Raw genomic sequence first — 15,824 nt, forward strand, 5'->3', positions numbered from 1 at the left:
TCTAAAAAGTGAAGGAAGGAAACACGTAAGAAAGGCTGTGCAAAAAGGTAAGTAGTAACGGCTGCAAATACTATTTACTCTATAATAGTTCACTATGAAAAAAGCAAAAGGCTAATTCAAGCAAACGAGCCGAGCGGCCATCGACGTCATTTCTCTCTAATCCCAATCGTCTTCATCTTCCATTTCTTCGAATTCTTCATCAGACTCATTCTGTACAGCGTTCGTTATTTTCATCAGTTTGTTCTTCAGCGCTGCAATGATGTCGCCCTCTTGCGCTTGTTCAGCAGTGGACGTCTGCGACGGCACTTCTCGAAGGGACATTGCTCTCAATTTTCCTCCCGTTCCACCAAACGATTTGATTTCATTGAGCAAACTTGACACAGACGACGCCGGCGACACGGGCGTCGTTGATCCGCCACTGCTACGACGACTTGATGACGGTGACGATGAGAGGAGAACATCTGATGGTTCGGGTGGTGGGAGCGAAGGTGGTGGCGGCGGCGGAGGCGGAACAGCAGCGGAAGATGGAATAGGAAGAGGCGGCGGCGGCGCTGGTGCAGCAGCAGGAAGCGGCGGCGGCGATTCATCGACGGAATTCATTGGAGGCAAAGGAGGAGGTTTGCTGCTTGGTTTTGACGATGGAGGTAAGGGCGGTGGTGGGGCTGTTGTCTCGCGTGGAATGGGCGGTGGCGGCGGTTCATCGCCGCCGCCGCCGCCGCCGCGTCCCGGCACCGGCGGCGGTGCAGCTGAGGAATCTGTATTTCTGGGAATAGGGGGTGGAGGAGCATCTGCAGCTCGAACTCCTCTTCCTGGCACCGGAGGCGGAGGCGGTCCTCGCCGGTCTGGTATTGACGGCGGTGGGACCGTCGCTGCACTTCGTGTTGGCGTTGGCGGCAACGGGGGCGGAACATCTTTTCTCGATATCCTTCCGGGAATTGGTGGCGGGGCGTCATCTTTGCCTCTTCCAGGGACAGGTGGCGGTCCTCGAGACAGTGGAGGCGAACTCTTAGATGGCGGTAGAGGCGGAGGTGCTCTCTCATTCAACGTCGTTTCCTGTGGCGGCGGCATGGGCGGAGCACGTCGCTGTCTTGGCGTAGACGCAGTTGGGCGTCCTGGTAAGGGCGGCAATGCTTGCTGTTGAAAAGAAGGCTGAGGTAATGGAACCCCTCTCCCTTGCTGTGGAGTTTTTGCTGGTACATCTGGTGCTCTTGCTGTATTCTCCACCATCGTGACGTAATTACTGTCGCCTTCTTGAGGATTTTTTCCTTCGGGAATTGTGGGCCTTTTCCATACTGTTTCTCCTGTGTCCGTATTGTAGTAATACGGGCGTTTGTATTTGTCGCTGAAGTGTTCGGACCAACCGGGTGCAAGAGGCCCCTTTGGCCCCTTTCCTCCTTTCGTGCTCTTTCTAGGAATCGTCGTCGCCGTCCCCGTTCCCTTTACTCCCCTTCGAGGGTTACTCGGACTCCACGTTTGCCTTCGCAATAATTGATTTTCTACGTTTTCTGGCACTTGGGGAAGCGGTCGACTCGTCACGGCGGACGATGGCGACTGAGGCGGAACGGCGGGAAGCGGCCTCGAGTGCACCACATCTTAAAAAAAGTACAAAAATCAATAATGAAATAATTAATATTGATTTTTTTCTCTCGTACGGGACTGTTTAGGTGGCACGGGTTCGGCGATACCCTGCGCTCTCATGTGTTCCCTTTCCAAATCCCGATCAACGGGTATAGCGTGAGTAAGATAGACCTGACAGTTCTTTGATTTCAATGGCGATTGACCGTAATAGATGAGCAGATCGCGAATTGTGGGAAATCGCTTCGCTGATACATAGTATTGCTGATTGTTGGCATCTTGAAGTATTCGAAAGTGTTTCACGGCGCCACCGTATCTGGGAGAAAGGGCGGGAAAAACTCTCAGTCCAATCTCCGGGTTCGCAGCTTACGTCACGCAAATAGAAAAGAGCCCCTCGTTGGAAAAACTCGGTCGAAGGAGATACCAACCGTCTGACTTCAGATATCGACTCATAACATTGTTCGTCTAAGAGAGAAAAAAACGATCCGTCGCGTCGAAAGAACGAGTTCTCGCGAATATCTCGATCACTTCGATTTTGGGGAGATAAGGATGAAGGCCTGGCAATTGATGAGTGCTCATTGTTGGAGGTGATGCTCTGATGAGATCTTTTTCTTTCCTAGAAACAACAAATCCTGATAGGGGACTCCGGGGACGCCGTTTCTTCTACGAAGCGATCGACAAGTGCGCGACGCTTCCTGTGTGCAGTTTCGCCTTCTTAGGCGATGGGGAAACCTTTGCGTGAAGAAGCCGCGTGACGAAACGCGATTCGATTTTTCGCCGACGCCTCCCCGAGTTCGACGACTTCTATTCGAACGTACGGCGGTGTCTAGTAGCCGCTTTCGTCGCGATTCCGGCTCCAATAACGATTCCCTGGGGAAGTGAGTACGACGAACGCAAGGGAAAAAAGGAAAACCACGCGAGTTACGCCCACTCAAGACATGCGCAATTGCGCATTGGGATCAGGCACTTACCGGTACATAGATTTTTTTTCTCGCGATACTCTTACATGAACGAGCTTCGAGTTGCTTCCTTTGTTGGATTTCCCGACGATATTTGCGTCGGGGACGTTCGGTAAAGCGTCGTTTCTTTTCTGGGGAGGTGTCCTTCTATTGTGTTGCTTTTTCTTCTCATAAAAGCGATTATTTTCAAGTCGAAGTAGGCCCGTGTGACATTTACGTGACAAACGAACCGAATCGAATCGCTTTAAAGTTCAAACACAAAGAAGACGCCATTTTCTGCAAGAAAAGGTGACATGAAATACCCCGGATACATTCAAAATTTTCATTTTTCTTCTCCTCCAGATTTCAAAACAGGTCAGTCATGGGCAGCAATCTATTAGACATATCGTTATCGAACAAAGAAAAATCGACTTATCGGCCTCGGTATCACAATTGGCCCAAGGCTGATGAATCAAAGATCGTTCCATCGAGAAGTAGCAAGAGAGCAAAGCGCGTCAACCTCCCGGATGACTGCGATGATGACGACGACGATGATGATTTTGGCAAGCTTCCCGCCGCAGTGCCAATGGAATTGGCTGAGAGCAGCGCTCCTTTGCAAATAAAAATAAAAAGTGAACCTCGTGACTTGGGAGAAAATTGGCAGGAGTCATCCGAAGAAAAAAAAATTGGTCACCTTCCTCCTCTTTCTCCTCCTCCTGCTCCAAAAAGAATTCTTTCTGGAATTTCTGTTGAGCCGTCACGTAATTTTTCTTTTTCTTGATTACTTTTCAGGGATTCTATCACTTTAGTTATTAACCCCGTTCACCCGCAGTCCACCATCACTCTAGATCAAAAAGTTGAATTTGATATGTCTTGTCAGAAGGCAATAGATTGTCTATCCAAAAGAAGAGATATAATTGAAGAGGTCATCTGCTTGACGCTTTCACATGAAACTGATACAAATTTCTTCTCCTTTTCTCTAGTCTCTGTATCATGACGCTGAAATTCTTGGGCTTTCAGCTGAACTAATGTCAAAGTAAGTCCTACTAAAGGGCTAGGGTTTTATATGGAAATTATTTTGAAGAGTCTGTCCCAAGTACAAGGAACACTTACTGAGATTGCTGCAGTTATCATTGGAAGATCTCTTCTCTGAGTATGTGACAAAATTGGAGGAAGACGCTCAGTTGCTATGCGAGAACTTGCATAAATCCAAATAATCTATACGTAACAAGTTGACTTTATTAATTAAACGTAAAAGCGAATTCCTTGGGTATATCTAAAATCTAAGAGTATCGAGTTGGTTTTCGTTGGCTCTTTCGTTTTCTCAGCAGGTTCCTCTTCATTTTCTTGGGCTGTGGCGAATCAAAATCGTCATCATTGTCTTGCAGCAGCAGAAGTTCTGAGGACCCTGACTCATTGGGTTGTGGACTAAACAAGGTATTTATCAATAATAAGGATGCTGTAATATTCTTTTTTATTACCTTTCTGGAATGACGTCAATTTCAATTTCACTGTCAATCTTCGTAAGGTGATCGTCTTCAAAGATTTCTATTTCTGTAGCTTCCCTATAAGAAAAAAGTGTCAGAAGGTGATGTCACGTGTTAAAATACGTACATAATTTGCGTTAAACTGGGTGGAATACTCTTGAGAAGATCCGTTCCATCGAACGAGTTTTCCTGACTTATTTTTGGTGATGCTGGCTTAAGGATAGACGGTGATGATTCGCCTTCTTTTGAATTATTAGTTGTGTTTTCTTCAGTTTCCGTATCACTGTCAATTTTTCTCGCCTTTCGTCGTCTTCGTCCTCGTTTCTTCACGTCTTTCACTAATCCGTCAAACGATTTCCGGTGTTTCTGCACTAAGAAAAATGATGCCCACTAAAACTCCCCCTCCTTTGTTTTCCAATGAATTCTTCTCACGGTACTCCTCTCTCCCTTCTTCGCATCTATCAACTTTTTCTTCAGACGCCGTTGACTTGGCGTTTTCTATTCTAAGGTATTCTTTTGCCACTTCGCGCACTGACAAAATAATTAATTAAGGGTGTTACATTAATTAAAAGAAATCGGGTTTGACTTGATCTTGGATTTTCACAATCTAGCTCCGCGTTATACATAAGCGTGAAGTCTCTATGTCTTTTCACCTTGGCCTGTAGTAAAACAGGGGGGGGGGGGGGGGGGGGGGGGGTTCATTACCTCGTCTTTTCTCTTACAGGAACACTTACTTGTCGATTTCCCGCGGTAGGAAGTCCAAGTTCAGTTAATTTCTTATTGAGATCTCTATCAGATAGAAGCGCCGGCGTATAGACGAGTTTGGGAAGGCGTTTGATTGCAAAATTGGCTTTTCTTCAAGAATAAATGATATAGTGGACTCTCAGCGCGTGAGTAGAACCTCTTTGACTGATGCTTTGTCCTCTCTTTGACCACTTTCTCCTCAAGACACCGATCCAAATGAGCGTTAATGCTACGTCCAATCACGGCAGCGCCACAAGCCGGACAAGAAACTCAATGACAAAGAAAATAGATGCCAAGGAAAACGGATCACGTGGCAACTAACTAGTTACCTGTATCAGACTGAGTTGAAGACTTGGAAGGCAACGCTTCCGCTTTCTTCTCTTCTACGTCATCATTTTTTAATAATTCTGTTGTCTCATTAGGATCACTCCTCTTGAACCCTTTCAAGACCCGCCTGACATTAGAAACCAAAGAAGGTAAATACAGTATCTCTCTTCATTCATTATGTATCTAATTATTATTATTATGAAACCTTGCAGTTGTAAATTGGCGGACTATTTGATCTAGGAGTCGGTTATTGGAAAGTTTTTCGGTTTCAGCCGGCTAAAAGCAGATCTTGCCGTAAATGTATACCCTTTGACTATCGCTTCTTACTTCGCCACAGAGTGGACAGAGCGACTTGTTTCCTTTATATTCGATGTGTCTTCGTATGCAGACGGAGCAAACTGCAAATGGAAGCGAAATTACAGATCTCGCAGCTTCTTAGACTCGTGTTTTACAGTTGTGCGAGCACGAGAGCATCATTGCAGTGTGAAAATACTCGAAGCAGATGCTGCAACGTAGAGAATAATCGAGATCCTGGGGAGACGAGTTGAGACACGCCTATGGACACAGGTAAGAGCTCTTTTACCCTCAGCTCGGGTTCTTCCCATTCATCGGGGGACGTTAGCTTCCCAGACGGTCTAGAGAAACGGTTCATTTTTTCAATTGCGACAATATTAGCCTGGGGGTTTGATAGATATACGGGGAATAGAATCACGTGGCCCTCCGACCTCGACGAGAGACATGATTTTAATTCGGCCAGATTTTTATTTAGAGACTCGGGTCATTAGCCATTCGTCTAAAGCCAGTGAAAAGTTGCGACCTGTGTTGCGAAGTTGCGACCTTGAGTCGAGACACGCACGCTACATTAGTATTACGTCATTCAAAATGGACGAAACTTACCAACGCGAACCGTGGTACGCGCACGACCATAGATACGACATTAGCCTTCCTCCGTCTACACTAATCCTTTTCTAGTCCCTACCGAATACTAGACGACTGCGGTGCGGCATTCTCGATGGGCTGCATAGGCGGCGCCGTTTTCTCCATAGCAAAAGGCTACAGAAACTCGCCGCCGGTACGCACGTGAAGAAGCAGAGCTCAATATTTGATTACACGTGTGTGCACAGGGTGCCAAATTTGCGGGCGCTTTATCGGCGATGAAAACGAGAGCACCAGTTCTTGGAGGTACGTGGGGTCTAACTTCTCAAACAGACAGGGGCCAGGCGTGAGATGCATCAGCTTCTGTTTTGACTTTCTCCTTCGCAATTTCTCCGAAGCCCCTGCCTGCGCTGGCTGCATGTTTTTCGTACCAAGAGAAGGGGGTTTGAAGGGCTTTACTGGAATGAATCCTATATACAGTGTACCACTGTTGTGCTTCTCTCTTTCTCTCCGAAGGCAATTTTGCCGTCTGGGGTGGGCTCTATTCGACGTTTGACTGCGTTCTGATTGGCATTCGAAAGAAAGAAGATCCGTGGAATTCAATTGGAAGCGGCGCCATCACAGGGGGTGTTCTCGCGGCAAGAGGTCAGTTTGAAGGGGGAGGGGAGGGAGGCCGAGAGAGGGAAAGAGGGGGTCTAATACAGCTGTCTACTGCTTCGCTTTATCTAATAAATGAGAGAGGAGAAAGGTAGAAGAGATTGGTTCAAGTATTTGCTCTACGCTATTCAATTGATTCATTTCCTTCTTGTTGTCAAACGAGTTTAGTAGCTCGCCTCTCTTTCCCTTTTCTCTGACAAATATTCGTCCGGTATTGTTCGTTTCACTTCTATAATTGAATGCCCTTATCTTTTATAGCTGGCTTGACGGCTTCTCTGCAGGCAGCCGCCGTAGGTAAGACTAAGAGAATCATGCGAGAATGCAATGGGAAGGGTCCCAGTTACCCGTACGGATTCGTCTCTCTTCTCTCCATCCCAATGGGTTCTTCTCCTTTCGCGGGGGGTCTTCATCCGCAGCCGGCTTCTTTGACCGTTTACTTAAGAAATGAAAATTGTTGGGGAGGGGAGGAGGGAGACGCTTTCAATGACTTCTTCTAGGTGCAATTCTTCTCGCGCTCATCGAAGGCGTCGGCATCGCGATGACGCGAATGACAGCGTCCCAATACAAACCAGGTAGGACAGAGGATAGGAGTGTACATGTTACTGTACCCTTTGACGTCATTAACCAACGCGTTTTCCCTTCCTCGTTAGTCATGCCGCAATTGCCCGATCCTCAGCAACTTCCACCAGCCCCTTTGTCCTCTTTACACTCGCCGCCGCCGCCGCCGCCGCCGCCGCCACCTACGTCAATGCCGCAATCAGAACAGGGATCTTACTAAATTTGCCTTGGAGCCGTTTGTTTCCCCCTTCGCGCAATTCCTATCACTCCAGATCTATATCTTATTTATTGAGGGGGGGTTTCGTTTCCGAACTGACCGCGGGCGGGGGCTTTTGGAGGGTTGCAGAATAATAAGCATGCCGCCCCACCACGAATGAGATCCGGATGCGTAAGGGGATTCGTCTTGCCGAGTACGACGTCAGAGGTCACCTTGCTGGGCCAGATATGACGACTTTTCTTAGAGAGAAAGATTAAGTCGTTAGAGATGCGTGCATCTGGATATGACCACTTTAGCTAAGGGGCGGGTGGGCGGGACGGGTGGGCGGGACCGCGAGTGGGTGGGGCGGGACTCGTTGTAACCTGCTGCTTCTTTTGTTAACGCTCGAGCGGTGCCGGCGCCGCCGCCGCCGCCCCGTGCATGCCACCGAAGCCACTGTTGATGTTTCGGTCACTGACTGCGGTCGTGTAGTCAACGAAATCGCGTCGCGGCTTGCCTTTGCGGCCGAGGAAAAAATTTGGAAGTTGTGCAACGCGTTTATCCCGTTAGTTCCACCTGCACTCGCTAATTCGCGAGGAAATCCATACGCCAGAACAAAATTAGCTGCCACATGCTGAGACGGGGACCCTATTTTGAACGTCATTCATTCATCATTCATTCTTACGACGTGAGAAAGCGGGATACGAATTCGGTCGCGACTCGTCTACGCATTCGAGGTAAACATCTTCGTATCCGCGGTGCATTTGCGTGCGTGCGTGTGTCCGGTCGGCGTCCGTTGGCGCGCGGCTGATCGGTCAATTGTTTAGGTTACGATTCTTCTTCAAACTTTGCCTGCATGCAACATTCATGCGGGCCTTTGCTGGGGCTTTCGATGTACTAACAATTGGTGGGGGCCCTCGCAACGTATCGATTGAGCGAGCGAGCATTTAGTGCTATCTATGCATATCTGTCGTATTTTACTCCCACGCACGCGTGGATGCACGCCCGAAACGCGTCCTCCTCAGTAAACGAATTGTTTCTCTCAATGTTTCTGTTCCCCTTTTCCGTCACGCAGCTTCCGGAAATGCAAATCACGCGAAAAGCGATCCTTCGCGACGTTCTCGTCAACGTTTCGCCGACGACAGGTAGAGAAGGACGAATTTGGGGGGTTATTTGCCGTCAGGCCATTAATTGCAAAACAGACTCTCACGGATTTAACCACAAACGAACCCATTAGGGAAATCAATTGCTAGTCACGCCCTCGAATCCCGTTCAGGGGAATCCGCTTATTTGATTTACATTTGTCTATTATTTAAGAGGATCGCAGCAGCCCACTTCATACAGTCTCTTCATCGCCACCGGCGTCGTCGCAACTTCAACACTTGCTTCTCAAACGGACAATCATGATGCTTTCACTTCTTCTCCTCTCCGTCGTCGTCACGACGACGTTTCATTGGACACACGGAGCGCCCCTAAACCTGCCAAGTAAACCAGTTTCTTCTTCTTCTTCTGATCCGTGTAACAATACCCCTGTTTCCATAGCTTCCTTGTTGTCTTCGACGACTGCACTCAAAAAACCGTCGCTATCGTCTCTCGCCCAACGACGTTCGCGCGAAAACAGCCGCTTCGTACGTCGTCATGCCGATCACCGTCGTCTAATCGTCGTCGACGACATGCTGTTGCCGGAAGAAGAGTTCGAAAAAGAATTCGATTCGAAGCCGGCGGCGTCGCGAACTCGACGAGCCGTCATGAACGAATACCATCGGCTTTGGGACGAAGCGATCGTCCCCTACAAATTCGACAGCTCCTACGGTGAGATCTCTCTTTCTAGTATATCCGTACGTATATAAACGAGGCTCGCAGCTGTTTCCAGCGCCGGCGGCGTTGATTCTATCTACTCGCGATGTAGTAGGAATTCAGAGAGGGTAGAGGTATCTGTTTAGCCGTGCGATCACTGTCAACAAAGGCAATCTGTTCGCGCGGTGGTCGCATGAATGTTTACACGTACACGAAGAATGACCGAGGCGAGCGAGATGCATAGAAGCTACATAAGGCGAACAAAAGAATTGATCCTAACGTTTAATAGTATTACCATCCAATTTCCCGTCGCCGCTAAACGCGAGACCAGCCCTTCGCGAATCCTTTTCTTGATCGATTGATCGATTGAGAAACCTCCTAATGGTATATATGGTATGTGTAGACGAAACGATGAAGAGCAAAGTGCACGAGGCGATTCGTCACTGGGAGGAGAACACGTGTCTGCGCTTCGTTCCTCACGTCGTTCGTTGCGCCACGTATCGCGGCGACGACTACGTTCTCTTCACAGCGACGCGAAACACCAAAGAGTAAGTTCAAGTTTCGGCGGGCTTCGTTTGTTTAATTGCCGCGCGCACGTATCGGCACGTCTCCCACTTTCGAAAATTCTCCACTAATTCGTTTATTGACTTAGAGGTCAGTAAGTAATAACATTACACGTGCACGAGAGAGAGACCGCGCGCGGTTTGATGACATGCAGCCCACTACGGCTGTACTTGGCACAGTTACTCTACTCAGGTGGAGGTGCGACCACCCGCATTTAGACTAACTATAGCAAGGAAAAGAATGCCCAATTGTTGTCCGATCGAGTTGCGATTCATTCCAATCGTTTTTTTCCTCCAGATGCCAATCGTGGGTGGGTCGAAAGGGCGGCGAACAAGTCATCCAACTCGACTTCGACAACGAGACGAATCTCTTCTGTTCGGCTATGCACGAAATTGGACACGCGATCGGCTTTTGGCACGAGCACACGCGTCCCGATCGCGACGAATACGTGAAGATCATTTGGGACAACATTAGGGAGGGAAAGAAAGGCAATTTCTACGAGAGAAAAGCATCGGAAATTAATTCGTTGAACGTCAGCTACGACTACGATAGTATCATGCACTACGGCGCCCATACGTTGACGAAGAACGGTGGAAAAACGATGACGGCCCCTGGATCGTTGCTACATCACGAACGAGAAAAGATAGAAAAGCGAATGGGTCAGCGATTGGGTCTGAGCGAGGGCGACATCAAGCAAGCCAATCTGCTATACCAGTGTCAGGGTACAGTACAGGGGAGCGGCTTTCGATTGTCCCGTATTATCGTTGCGTTTTCTAGAGCGCACGAAACGGAAATGGAGCGGATCGTTTGTGAAAAGCGGCGACGCGATTGCTCTTCGCTTCGATCAGTCGCCGCCGCGTGGTCTCGGTCACACGTGGCTCACTTGTCCCCAAAAGTGCGGCGAAAAAACGTGCGGACGATCGAGATCGACGTGCGCCGGCTACGCATTCGACGCCGACGATTGGATACGATGCAACACGGAAACGTTTCGCATTCGCGCTTACGGCAAACGCGACGGCGATACGATTCGCGTCGGCGACACAATCGCCTTAGAATCTCTCAGCGACGAAAGCGAATATATCGGTTGCAATAGCAGTAACGTGAAATCGAAACGTTGTCGTCTCGAAAAGGGAAATTCGTCGTCGTTGATGACGTCATCAGGAAATGAGGACACGGAAATTCTCGCTCAACTCCAACAAGTGCACGTCGATCATCGTAAGTTCGTCATCATGGCCGAGAATAAGAGCGTTGGCACGAACATTCACGATCAGGACATTGTTGGCTTGCGCTCGCAACGTAGCGTCAAATCATGGTTCACCTGTCGACGAGCGTCGGCTGGCTGTAAAATAGAAACGTGTGGTCGTCGTGTCTTTTGGACGCAGTGCACGGGCGTGCCGTTTACGATGACCAGGCGGCTTTACTCTTGAGAGGAGATGACTTTCCCGACGGCCAGTGTCATAGAAAGACAAAGTTTATTTTGCAGAAAAGTATGTCGATCTCGCTAGGGGGTTGTAGATTGAGATATAGTTTGGGGAAGGGTACGTGACGCGCGACGCGCGCCTTCAGATTTGTACGGTTTTATGGACAGCTCCTTTTGCAAGGATCGCTGTACTACTATACTACTACTACTAATGAGATTTCAGTTATTAGATTTGAATGATCATCTTTGTAGAAAGTGAAACATAACGAAAACTTTGCCTCTATCCTCTTATCTTGTTATCTACACGGCGGTTCATTTTCCTTGCCACTAAACGGCTCTCCGCATTAGAGTAGAATACACAAAGTGACCACCACGTAGCATCGTTAAGTTGTTTCTTCCATTTCGTTTTAGATGCGTTTTGCGGACGTTTTGATGACCACCGTGACAATCATTGCCGTTGCGGGGAGGCAATCGATTAATTGCGGAGGAGAACCTTTCGGCAGGCACGGATTCAAAGTGCTGATAAGGTTAGGCCCGCGGCGGATAAGCTAGACCACTCTCTGTCATTTATGCACTATTCACCGCCGCATGTATGAACGCATCTCTTCTGTGAATTCTACCACACCTGACGTCGTTTAGTCGGGTCCGGAATAGTTTGTATTACGTCTTAACTGGAAGTCGGAGGCAGAGAATAGGCCTTTATATAGATTTTATCTTTAGTGGCAAAATGATCTTAGGCAGGGACCTCGTGCCGCTACCGCCGCCGCCGCCGGCTCAGTGCCACTGGCAGTTGCTGTTGTCAAATGTCAAATGTACTCACAAGTCTCCAGCAATGTAGACAATTTCATCTTAGCGATTGAATTCGGAGCAAGAAATAAGTAAGATCTTTCCTTGCGTACCTCTGTCCTTTGACTCCATTTCTTTTGTGCACATGGACTGACTCAGCAGGCAATTCAGTTTGTCTCTTTGTCAATTTCACCGTCTCGTGGCCTCAATTCGATTATTATGTATAGATCTAGCGGGCCGCTTGAAAGGTAGAACGAGACTCTGCTAATTCGTCATCGTTTATGTTGTCTTATTAGTTTGACGAACACCGATATGCTGCGTATTCAATAACCACTTCGGCTTCTGTTAAATGATAACGTCAGCTAGCAGAGGATATGAGGATGTAAAGAACTGTCATGGCAGGTAAAACAAATTTCCTTTGCCCTACACCTAGCTATCTCAAGGCTATATATAGCAGCACTGGTTTTGCTTTGACGCGTAGTTTTTTTCCGAAGTGTTTCCAAAGGATGATGGGCAGTCGTCACAAAGGTGCTCCGTCGGCCTCAATTCTGCTTTCCTAGGTCTATGGACAAGAGCTTTTCGATGTCGCCATTCACCTCCGGGCCCCGAGGTGACTAAATAAATAAAACCGGCCCAACTCGAGCCAGAGAGGTTAAACGCGGCGCAAGCGATTCAATCCCCTACTCCAGTGGCACTGCCACCCCACTTGGGCAAGACACGTTGGGTTACAATAGCGGTCCACCTGTGCCTTGGTATATCGAGCCCCCCCCCCCCCCCGGGACAGAGGGTCGCTGTCTCCCCGAATGGGGGCCTGGGTGAAGGGTTCCCCCATCTGAGGGACGTTTGTTTGTCTTTTTCGTACTTCCGGGTTTATTCAATAAAACTTTTTACAGGCCGCTTTTCGGGGTCTTGCCCAGGAACTCGGGACGACGACATGCGAATTCTACTTGGACGGCTACACTACGCGGAAAGAGAAAAGAAAAATCAGTTCACCTTCCCCGGTGGGACCTCGCTCACTGACTGTACGCGCGTATAGCCGTCATTCATCAATTTTCCCTGCGCGACGACCTTCTGTCGAAGATATGCGTCCGTCGTTTCAGGAGCTAAAGTAAGTAACCGTCGGTTATGGTTGCATTTAGCTCGCATTCTTCCGTTCTTGATTCGATCGGGATTCGAATATGAATAAACCTTTTCATCATTCATGAATACATGTGCACTATTTTTGACCCTGATATAGCGCCATACTTCTCGTAGTCGCTTTCTTGCAGCTACCTACGACTAAAAATTACAGCCTTTTGTGATTAGCCATCATATCATTATGTGATCCCCGAACACCCTCAGCACAGTATCTCATTCTTATTACCCTCATTTTAGTAAGACCTATGTGCATAATGTACAGTGCCTAACCAAGTGAGTTGGCATGATTTATTTTCCCCTTCAATTTTACGTCTCATGTCATGCACGCTGCATAACACGGAGCTACGCTATGATCGTCGATCACCCAAAGGGGCGGAGGTTAGGGTAGCTACTGATTGTGCCACGAGGCCCATTATCAGCTCGCATGGGAGCTTTGCTCTTAGCACGACAAACAACTTAAGTTCTGGCCAATCACGTTTGAGAGCCCCTCACACCTTTCCTCACACCAGGGCAGCAGGGAGCGAGTCTGGGCTCGCGAGTGGGCTCGCGGAGGGCTCGCGCCTGGTGTTTATCCGGGTAGTTCGCCATGAACAATGTTCGTTTTTTGTTCAAGGTAGCATTTGCGAGCGCAGGCATCATCACTTTCCTTTGTTTCTATCTAACTGCAGGTGCTTATTTTGTCGATGTTCAAGGAAGCGTTACGTTGTCTCTCTGCTTAGGCGTCTCTCCTTCCCCGAAGTCCCCTCCAATCTCGCCGAGAAGGCCTGCTCTCCGAAGAGCGAATCCAACGCGTCAAATGATAAAAGAATCAGTCGAAACAGTTGACCGAAAGCCGGTGGGAAAAGAAAAAGAACGATCGCCAGAAAAGCGGCAACCAAAAGACAATGACCGACCAGTCGTCCCCGAGCCAGCGGCATTGAACGAAAAGGGAGCCTCCGACGACGAGAAAATTGATGATTCTCCTGAATCAAAATCGACATCTTCACCGATACCAAAACCGTCATCTACCAAGTGCGATCCAGTTGGTCCCAAAATTGCGGCGTCATCGTCACTTTCCGAGCTCTTCAAGAAGACGACTAGAGTCTTGTGGAATGAAGATACAAGAACCCTTAGTCCTGGTGTCAAAGGCTTTTGGATGGTAAGTGAAAGGGCATGCATATATACGGTATATACCGGGTATATATATAAGTTTTGTGGGTATATGCTTAGAGTATTCAGCCTCGTAAACAACGTAACATTGATCAAGCTTTGGATGACCTTTTTCGCGTTGCACCCGGTTGGGATGTTTTTGCTAAATGGAGAAAGAAAGGATGTTTGCGCTGTGCTGTTGTTGGAAATTCCAAAAATATGCTCGGCTCAGGCTATGGGTCTTCTATCGATGAAAAGGACGTCGTTTTTCGCATGAATGTTTGTCCAACAAAGGGCTACGAGAAAGACGTTGGATCGAAGACTACTTTTCATGCCGTTTATCCGGAGAGTGCAAGTGGATATCGACCTGGAGCTCGGCTCTTGCTAGTTCCTTTCAAAGTGGGCGACCTGCTGTGGCTTAGGAGTGCTCTTACCGGCCACGTGGTTCCAAATGGGTAAGCTCAATAATTAAAGTCAAGTTTTAATTAATATAGTTGGTTTACTTATGTAAAGTGGGTTTTGGAGACAACCGCCAGCGTCTCTCAATGCCAATGCGTCAGAGGTAAGAAGCATCATACAAACGCACGTTTCAAGGTTTCTATAAGGACCTTTTCTATTCTCATTATAGGCTGTTGTCCTGCACCCTGATCTTATTTATGAAACAAAGGTTGGTGTTAAAGGTCATGGCAGGTCTTATCCATCAACTGGAGCAATGATCTTGTTTGCGTCCTTGCATCTTTGTGACGAGGTGAAAGTGTACGCGTTTAATTAATCTATAATTTCACGGGGTTTTTTTTCTTAGGTTTACATGTACGGTTTTGGTCTGGGTCCACATGGGGAATTTGGCCACTATTTTGAAAAGAGTGCAGGTATTTCACACACCTCTCACGATGGGAATGTGGAAACTCAGTTACGAGAACGCCTGGAGAAAGAGAAAATTATTAAAGTTTACAAGGGACGCTATCCTACTTAATTAATTGACTAAATAATGATGGCTGTAAGCCATCATGTGACCTCTGAACACCCTTATATCCAATTTTATAGCCTACAGTATGTGCTTAATAAAAACGTACTATTTGAATGTCTCTTCTAAGATCCTTGGTAAGGGTGACACAAAGCTACCCCTCTCTAACCTCTGCCCCCTCATAATCGTGTCATGAGGCAATTTATCAGCTCACAGTTGGGTTTGCGGGCTGCTTGCTTCGCTCGTAGCCCGACGAACCTAATGTGCTCATTTACTGGGTTCCCTCTATGGATGTCACTGTGGAGTAAACATTACTACATGTACTACACGTACTGTATGAGGCAAGTACCAAACCAAATACCAAATACCAAAACCAAACCAAATACCCAACCAAATACCAAACCAAGTACCAAATAACAAACCAAATACCAAATACCAAATACCAAACCGAATACCAAATACCAAACCGCATCCGAACCGAATAGATACTATAAAACCGAACCGAATAACCGAACCGAATAACCGAACCGAATAACCGAACCGAATAACCGAACTAAATAACCAAATACCAATTTTTTGGCGGAAATTACGCGCCTTAAGTATATGCGGCTTTGACTGAGGTCCAACCGAGCGACGGCCCTTTGTTTAGGGCTCGGATACGGTGGAGACC

At 47.8% G+C, this 15,824-nt stretch overlaps 6 protein-coding genes across 13 annotated transcripts; 4 read left to right on the top strand and 2 right to left on the bottom strand.

Moving 5' to 3' along the window:
* Window positions 1-36: 36 nt before the first annotated feature.
* On the bottom strand, window positions 37-2,510 carry LOC136186289 (uncharacterized). 2 transcript variants are annotated; one of them, XM_065973564.1, is made up of 5 exons: window positions 2,308-2,510; window positions 2,104-2,191; window positions 1,946-2,040; window positions 1,653-1,891; window positions 37-1,592 (listed from the first exon to the last, which is right to left on the bottom strand). In XM_065973564.1, exons 2-5 carry the CDS (start codon window positions 2,152-2,154, stop codon window positions 157-159), a joined length of 1,821 nt encoding a protein of 606 aa, XP_065829636.1. In that variant the 5' UTR covers window positions 2,155-2,191; window positions 2,308-2,510; the 3' UTR covers window positions 37-156. The 2 variants fall into 2 exon arrangements, with proteins under 2 accessions (XP_065829636.1, XP_065829637.1); XM_065973565.1 differs by having other exon boundaries at window positions 2,104-2,510.
* On the top strand, window positions 1,951-3,816 carry LOC136186293 (uncharacterized). 2 transcript variants are annotated; one of them, XM_065973571.1, is made up of 6 exons: window positions 1,951-2,646; window positions 2,712-2,822; window positions 2,877-3,274; window positions 3,323-3,438; window positions 3,497-3,549; window positions 3,598-3,816. In XM_065973571.1, exons 1-6 carry the CDS (start codon window positions 2,582-2,584, stop codon window positions 3,728-3,730), a joined length of 876 nt encoding a protein of 291 aa, XP_065829643.1. In that variant the 5' UTR covers window positions 1,951-2,581; the 3' UTR covers window positions 3,731-3,816. The 2 variants fall into 2 exon arrangements, with proteins under 2 accessions (XP_065829643.1, XP_065829644.1); XM_065973572.1 differs by having other exon boundaries at window positions 1,951-2,548.
* On the bottom strand, window positions 3,730-5,788 carry LOC136186292 (uncharacterized). Its single transcript, XM_065973570.1, has 12 exons — window positions 5,655-5,788; window positions 5,524-5,602; window positions 5,399-5,469; window positions 5,277-5,347; window positions 5,074-5,198; window positions 4,902-5,013; window positions 4,735-4,855; window positions 4,587-4,659; window positions 4,433-4,531; window positions 4,128-4,371; window positions 3,995-4,078; window positions 3,730-3,941 (listed from the first exon to the last, which is right to left on the bottom strand). Exons 1-12 carry the CDS (start codon window positions 5,721-5,723, stop codon window positions 3,797-3,799), a joined length of 1,293 nt encoding a protein of 430 aa, XP_065829642.1. The 5' UTR covers window positions 5,724-5,788; the 3' UTR covers window positions 3,730-3,796.
* Window positions 5,632-7,446, top strand: LOC136186294 (mitochondrial import inner membrane translocase subunit Tim17-B-like). Its single transcript, XM_065973573.1, has 7 exons — window positions 5,632-5,982; window positions 6,044-6,143; window positions 6,196-6,253; window positions 6,464-6,592; window positions 6,863-6,898; window positions 7,102-7,176; window positions 7,255-7,446. The coding sequence occupies exons 1-7, from the start codon at window positions 5,810-5,812 to the stop codon at window positions 7,380-7,382; spliced, it is 699 nt and encodes a 232-aa protein (XP_065829645.1). The 5' UTR covers window positions 5,632-5,809; the 3' UTR covers window positions 7,383-7,446.
* A 320-nt stretch (window positions 7,447-7,766) lies between these two features.
* On the top strand, window positions 7,767-11,376 carry LOC136186290 (protein SpAN-like). 2 transcript variants are annotated; one of them, XM_065973568.1, is made up of 7 exons: window positions 7,767-8,095; window positions 8,434-8,503; window positions 8,676-8,843; window positions 8,901-9,170; window positions 9,559-9,703; window positions 10,017-10,441; window positions 10,497-11,376. In XM_065973568.1, exons 2-7 carry the CDS (start codon window positions 8,443-8,445, stop codon window positions 11,144-11,146), a joined length of 1,719 nt encoding a protein of 572 aa, XP_065829640.1. In that variant the 5' UTR covers window positions 7,767-8,095; window positions 8,434-8,442; the 3' UTR covers window positions 11,147-11,376. The 2 variants fall into 2 exon arrangements, with proteins under 2 accessions (XP_065829640.1, XP_065829639.1); XM_065973567.1 differs by having other exon boundaries at window positions 7,767-8,503.
* Window positions 11,377-11,537: 161 nt separating this feature from the next.
* LOC136186625 (CMP-N-acetylneuraminate-beta-galactosamide-alpha-2,3-sialyltransferase 2-like) lies at window positions 11,538-15,257 on the top strand. Of its 5 annotated transcripts, none has more exons than XM_065974039.1 (12): window positions 11,538-11,666; window positions 11,860-12,017; window positions 12,085-12,173; window positions 12,222-12,327; window positions 12,380-12,677; window positions 12,819-13,033; window positions 13,676-13,730; window positions 13,782-14,200; window positions 14,272-14,645; window positions 14,704-14,752; window positions 14,819-14,938; window positions 14,993-15,257. In XM_065974039.1, exons 8-12 carry the CDS (start codon window positions 13,859-13,861, stop codon window positions 15,161-15,163), a joined length of 1,056 nt encoding a protein of 351 aa, XP_065830111.1. In that variant the 5' UTR covers window positions 11,538-11,666; window positions 11,860-12,017; window positions 12,085-12,173; window positions 12,222-12,327; window positions 12,380-12,677; window positions 12,819-13,033; window positions 13,676-13,730; window positions 13,782-13,858; the 3' UTR covers window positions 15,164-15,257. The 5 variants fall into 5 exon arrangements, with proteins under 5 accessions (XP_065830111.1, XP_065830112.1, XP_065830114.1 ...); XM_065974040.1 differs by having other exon boundaries at window positions 12,380-12,535; XM_065974042.1 differs by having other exon boundaries at window positions 12,407-12,677.
* The last annotated feature ends 567 nt before the right edge of the window (window positions 15,258-15,824 follow it).

Source organism: Oscarella lobularis, chromosome 4 (assembly GCF_947507565.1).
Source record: "Oscarella lobularis chromosome 4, ooOscLobu1.1, whole genome shotgun sequence".
Taxonomy (NCBI): domain Eukaryota; kingdom Metazoa; phylum Porifera; class Homoscleromorpha; order Homosclerophorida; family Oscarellidae; genus Oscarella; species Oscarella lobularis.